At 42.6% G+C, this 6,616-nt stretch overlaps 2 protein-coding genes across 3 annotated transcripts in view; one reads left to right on the plus strand and one right to left on the minus strand.

The window, feature by feature from the left end:
* Positions 1 to 520: 520 nt before the first annotated feature.
* The window catches only part of LOC110337369, a 12,729-nt gene continuing 6,633 nt past the window's right edge, over positions 521 to 6,616 (minus strand). The window contains exon 3 of the mRNA XM_021220241.1: positions 521 to 1,826. Coding sequence (XP_021075900.1) covers positions 1,503 to 1,826 — 324 coding nt within the window. The 3' untranslated portion in view covers positions 521 to 1,502. The remainder of the gene's footprint in view (positions 1,827 to 6,616) is intronic.
* Itgb1 (integrin subunit beta 1) overlaps positions 1,150 to 6,616 on the plus strand; it is a 48,218-nt gene continuing 42,751 nt past the window's right edge. Inside the window, exon 1 of one of the 2 annotated variants that reach the window (XM_021219998.1) lies at positions 1,150 to 1,451. The gene's annotated coding sequence lies outside the window, so the exon portion shown is untranslated. The remainder of the gene's footprint in view (positions 1,452 to 6,616) is intronic. The other variant, XM_029532371.1, reaches the window with a different exon arrangement.

Consider the following 6,616-nt stretch of genomic DNA (forward strand, 5'->3'; position numbering starts at 1 on the left):
TGTCCATCTCTTCACATTTTTATGAAGTCAAGTATAGCTACATTTCTGAGCAATAGTGGAACTTATTAATTTCTATTTTCTTCAAAGTTCATGACTTATACATGTAAATTGGTATTGCTCTGTCATCTTAGGTTGCGTCCTGGCAGAGCAGCGCAAACACTATTTATTTATGTGTCTCTCAGTCTTGTGGTAGATTGTTACCTCCTCAAATCACACGCATAAAAGCTCACAGAGTGCAGGCCAAGCATGGATAGAGTATGTTTATAAAGCTGTTTCTTGTGCAGAGACTGGGCTAATGGTTTAACTCAGTTAAAGTGGTAATATCAATAACTTTAAAGGCAATGTCACCGAGCTTTACCGCTGGGCTGCTGATGCAGAAGTAGCCTCTTAAGTTCGGTCATTTACTAATTAGAAAAACGATGCTCATTTATTAAAATTTTAGTTAAACAATACATTTGATTTGCTCATGGGCAACATATAACTTTTCCATAGTGATTAATTTTGTTTTTAGCATCCCAGTTTTACTCTTCCAAAACAGAAACACTACTCGGGTTCATAAACCCGGCAAGGAAAGCTGTCTTTACGGCTGGGCGCCCTGCTCCTCCTGGCAGCCCACAGTCATCGGGTAAGCTGATGGCACCTGCTGTCACACAGCTTTCAGTATGACAAGGCAAGTCCAAGTTTCAAGCTTCTCATTTAGATTTTGAGACTGGCTACTTTTCAATTCTTTTCCCAGAAAAGAGAAAACAAGTCCGCAAACATAACATTTTTCCTTTTTGTTCTTGGCCTCCCAGATAGAAAATTGAGCAAAAGCGGCGCCCAGGAGCGCCGGGTGGCACAGCAGGGGTGGAGCGGGAGTCTGCAATCTTAGGGTGACCGGGCGGGCCCGAGGGCTGCCTGCAGAACACCCCATCTTCTTGCCCCTCAGCCCACAGAGAGGTCTGGCTCGGGATCCCAGGGACGGGACACAGACTGCGGCTGGGCTTTCCCGCCGGGCGGCCGGCGCACTCGGTGGTTCAGCGCTGTACCCTAGGCAGAAAGGGCCGAACGACCGAGCTCCTTTGTCTGCACCCTGCCCCACCTTCCTTCTTCCTGCCGCCTCCCCCTCCTTTTCAGGCGCGGCTGACGCGGCGCCGAGGAATGCGTTTCCGGAGGGAGAGAAAAGCCGGGCAGCCCGGGAGAAAGAGCTTCGCGGCGGGGGCGGGGCCGGGCGGCTTCCTGAGGGACAGGCGGGCCGAGTCTCCGCCCACTCGCTGAAGAGCCGCAGAGACCCGCGGAGCGGCCGAGGCCGGCCGACACTACCCGAGACCAACCGAGAAGCCGAGGCCCACCGACGCCGGCCCGAGACCCTCCGAAAGGCCGAGGTCCGCCGACACCGACCCGAGACCCTCCGAGAGGCGGAACGCGGCGGAGCCCGGGCCGCCCGAGTGTCGGGCGGACGCTGCGTGAAGGTAAGGCCGCGGGCGTGTGGACGTGCGGGCGTGGGCTCCGGGCAGCTAGGGCTAACCAGGCGTGTCTGCGGCCTGGGCCGGGTGGAGTCCGGTTTTAGGGACCACGGCACGGCGCTCGGCCTCGTTCGGCTGCAGCTCCCTGCCCCGCCCGGCCTTGTCTAAGGGAGGGTCGCGAGCCCGGCCCGTCACACTGGGGCGTGGCGGGGCAAGGGTGGATACAACCGGGATCTCGGTACTGCTGACCTCAGAGGGGTTCGGTCCGTCGGTGCCCGGCGGGCGCCTTTCCGGAGCGCGGCGCGGGACCCTGGGAACCAGGCCGCCGCGCCCGTGTTCCGCGAGGCGGTGCCCACCCGGGGCCTCGTGTAGTGTGGCTGCCTACCCTTTCTCATGCCTCCTAGTGACAGGCTGGGTTAATGACCGCGCTGATCCCGAATGCCACACAGTGAATTTGAACTTTTAATTTGAAACCTAGTAATAAATTATACTATTTCCGTTTCCTCATCTTTAAAAGAGAAAAGGAGTTCCTACACTAATTATAGTAATTCTTGTGACACGAGGGTCAGACCCAACTCCCAGCATGTAAACTCCCAGCATGTACTGACCTCACTGCAGAACCCTGATCCTGATCCGTGGTGGTATTGGGACTGTTTATCTCATTTTACAAAGAAAGAAACCGAGGTGCAGGAGTTTAAGTAATTTGGAGAGTTCATGGGCTCACCTCCAGAACTTATACTTGAACTTTAAGAAACCTAACTAATGTAAAATAAAGAAGGCATTGTATAGGGCAAGAGGAATCCAAGGCAATGCCACTGTGGACTTTGTCGTAACATCTTGTCTCAAAAAAAGAAAAGGGCACAGTAGATAGTGAGATGTAAAACCACAACTTAGACAACAATGCTGCCAATACATTAATTACTTTTCATTGCTCTTGGCCACGTTAAAAAAATTACAAAATTCTCAGAATGCTTTGGTAGCATTAGGAAGGTTTCCTGGATATGCCATTCCACTTGGGTATGAAGAGGGTAGTATGACTTAAGGTTTTTCTTTCTTTCTTTTTTTTTTTTTTTTTTTTGTGGTGGTGGTGGTTGCTGCTTGCAGGACAGAAATAAATGTTAGATGAATTCTGATTAGATTTCTTTCTTAAATCACACACAGTCATTACAGTAGGTCATATCCTAGATAACCTGTAGAATGGACTAAGAAATTTTAGTTGAAAGTTACCTCTTGCATACTGATGGACATCAAGACTTGAAGGGAAGGACTGATGTCAGAATCTTAATATATGATATGATATTCATGTTTATGAGGAATTTTGAGTCATTCAACCATGGTTAATGATCAGAGATGATAGAATGACAAATAGAAAATGGATGAAACACTGGTATGTTGTATATAGGCACTTGGGGAGAGTAGAAGATAGTAGAATGCTAGTTCTTATGTGAGTAGGAAGCAGTTTCTAGCTTATCTGTTGAATTTACAGGCCTACAGTTGAAGAATCTGTTGTTGAGGCTATGAAGTTCAATATTAAGATGGTTTTTAAATTTAATTTATAATTATTTGCATGTGGGGATGTATGCCATGCATGCCTGGAGGTCAGAGGATGCAGTTTTCTTCTTTTCTTCCATTATCATGTGGATTACAGGTTGCCCAGCTTGGGTAAGCATTTTCATGTGTTAAGCCATCTCACTGTTTGAGGTTGTTTCCCTTTTTAAGGCTTTGATTTGTTTATTTTATGTGGGTGCATATTTGCCTGCGTGTAAGTTTGCCCTGTGTGTATGCAGCACCTGTGGAGGCCAGAAGAGGAGGGTCAGATCTGGAACAGGACCCACAGGTATCAGCTGGTATGTGGGTACTAGCAATAGAACCCAGGTCCTCTAGAAGAGCAGGTAGTGCTCTTAATCACTGAGCATCTGTCTCCCTCCCCCCCCCGCCCCCCCGCCCCCCCCCGCCAGGTTGTTTGTAATCTTCAGTATTGTACATGAAAAGTACAGAATCAACAAAGTTGAAAAATAATTAGATTTAGTACTTTTAACAGCAGTTGTCTTTAATTTTCTGGTCAGCCTAATTTGAATCTGTTCTGAATCAGCATCAATGAAATGAAAATACGGTTCTGTGTTGATTAACTCCACGAACACTGCTCACCTCTCCTCACTCTTTATTACTAGGAAAATTAATTAGCTTGGCGGATGTTTGTCCAGAATGCTTTCTACCTAATGTAGTTCCTTTACTATTTGGCATTTTTCTAACAGAGCTCCACCCCCCGGTTTACATGTAGAAAGGAAGGTGTATATCATAGTTTGTTGTCTGGAGAAAATAACTTTATTAGTGTTCTGTGAATGTATGAGTACTAGTATTCTTACCTATGTTACCAGAATGATGAGATAAACATGTTGACACTAGTAAAAGTTTCAGAGGATTGTTTTTTTTCTCAGAATTTAAATGTAAAATTTTTGATTTGAAGATTCATTATGGGTGTACTCCAAGATTACATAATATATTAAAGTAAGCTTTTACCATTTGTTTGCAAATTAGTGAGTTTCAGAGTTGATTAATGTTTTCTATTATAGTACTGTTTATTGGGTCTTTGGTTATAGGTTTTCAGACTTTTTTGTTTATCATATGTCAAATAGTTAGCAATCAGGAATGTGAGGATAAAGGGAGAAAAGATAGTAATTGAGTCTTCTGGATCAGATCTAAAGTAGTAGCAGTATACAGTCTCAATAACAGTATACAGTCTCGAAATCAGAAGTGTACTGAGGTTAAATGACAATCCACACAATTCTGACTGGAAATTGAGATAGATAGATGAGAGCAATATACCTCACTTTCAGGAGCTGTATGAAAAAGAATAAAATTACTTTGTTAATTTTCACAGTTTGAAAACTTTATTTTTCTGTGTGTGGCTGTAGAAGATAAGGATAATTATCTTTACAAATATGTCTAGCATGTATATTGTAAATTTCTCAGGGTTTGAAAACTTTATTTTTGGTGTATGGCTTTCAGAAGATAAGAATAATTATCTTTACAAATATGTCTATCATGTATATTGTAAATTTTTCAGAGTTTGAAAACTTTATTTTTGGTGTGTGGCTTTAGAAGATAAGAATAATTATGTTAACCAGTATGTCTAGCATATATGTCATCATAAAATGTATATGTGAAAAAAGAGGCTTCTTCAAATTTATATCATATGAGAGCAGACATACATGCGCACATATCTGTATGCATGTAAATGCATGTACATATTAAATATTACAAATATAAATTTATATAAACAGAAGCACATATATTTATGCATATATATGTGCTTTGTCAGGGTGTCATATAGGTCCATATATATATGTATATGTATATATATATACATATACATATATATATGTATATATATATATGTATCTCTTACTAGTAGGAGCATTTTACCAAGGCTTCAAAATAACAGGTTTCTAACCCCAGAGTTTTATGTAAAATAACTCAATAGACTATAAGGAAGAGTATAAGCATTTTATTTTATAAAGAGCATTTTATAAGAGCATTCTCTGTTTATAGCTTTTAAAAGTTCAACGTATTTATCATGTATAATGTTACTGTATTGCTATAAAATGTGTATTTTAATTTATAAATAATGGGCGCATGGCCAGCTTTTTTTCTGGTGATGAGATGAAACTCAAAAAGCTTATAGATCCCAAGTGGTAGCCAGTAGGGAAAAAAAAGAATTATGCTGTTTGGGAAGGAGAATTGGTGACCTGGGGTTCATGTTGAGCGAAATGGAAAGGTGAATGGCCAGGTGGTGCATTTACCTAGGGAGGCAATGCTACTACAAGAGGGTAGGATCTACTATGCTGAGTTCTTTTAAGGTGACCATGGGGCCTAGAGTATGGGAATTTTCCATCTATCAATGCTGGTTGATAGTGTAGGCTGCAAATAAAAGCACCAGAGTGTAGAGAAGGCTCTTGAGAGGAGTAGGGAAAGCCATTCACTTTCCCTGTTTCTTTGAACTTCTGGTACCTTTGCTGGCCATTTTAGAGAGTGTAGGAATTTGTGGGGGTTTCCAGCAATTAGCATGTTTAAATTAAAGACTAGTTTATTTTTCACACACATTCCCCCAGAGCAGTGATCAGAGCTACAGTTTGATTGAGGAGAGGCTTCACATTGTAACCCTGGCTTTCAGTGCAGGTGCTGAACCTGGATTACTGTATAATATTGGTGCACCACTCCCTAGGGCTTTGGTTTCACATCTGTACTGTTGCTCTCACTTTAAGAGGGAGTGGCTGCCTGATCTAAGTACTGCAGAGTACAATTTTTGTTTTTTTCATGAGAAACCGTTTTCTTTAAATTAAAAAAATACTTTAAATTATGTATAGGTATGTATGTCTTCGTATGACTTTACGCACATGAGTTCAAGGCTTTAGTATTCCTAGAGCTGGAGTTATAGAAGGTTGTAAGCCACCTAATAGGAGCTCCGGGAAGTCCAGGAATTGAACTTGGGTTGTCTGGAAGAGCAGCAAGTGCTCCTGACTATTGAGCCCTCTTTTGCCTGAGCAACCGTTTTGTGTCATTATGAGAAAGTATAGATGCTGTGCAATTGACACTGGGAAGAATCTCTGCCAGGGCTGATTTGTCATGTCTGTTACTGGCTGCTCTTTGTCAGGGTGTCTTTAGTAGTGCATTGCATTGTAGCTCGTCAGTGTACTGAGTGGTTGCCCCTGCAAAGACATGTGCTCAGAGAGTGTAATCCAGGGGTCGGCATGTCTTTTTGAGTAAATTCCCTAGGTGTGACAATTGTGTTCACTCAGGAAAACATGACAAAGAATAGTTTATACAGTGTACCATCCCAGAGGATATTCTCAGTTTTTTTGAGGAAAAGGTCAGGGGTGACTTAAGTGGTTTTGGAAGGTTTGGTGGAGAAGATGAGGTCTGAGTGAGGAATGGACTGACCTAAGGTGTGGATGATATGAAAGAGAGCAAAAAGAGGCAGGTGAATTTCTGAGTTCGAGGCCAGCCTGATCTACAAAGTGAGTTCCAGGACATCCAGGGCTATACAGAGAAACCTTGTCTCGGAAAAACCAAAAAAAAAAAAAAAAAAAAAAAAAAAAAAGAAAGAAAGAAAGAAAGTAAAAGAGAGCAAAAGAAACAAATAAAAGTCATAAAGGTAGAAGAATTTGCAT

This window comes from Mus pahari, chromosome 20 (genome assembly GCF_900095145.1).
Source record: "Mus pahari chromosome 20, PAHARI_EIJ_v1.1, whole genome shotgun sequence".
Classification (NCBI taxonomy): domain Eukaryota; kingdom Metazoa; phylum Chordata; class Mammalia; order Rodentia; family Muridae; genus Mus; species Mus pahari.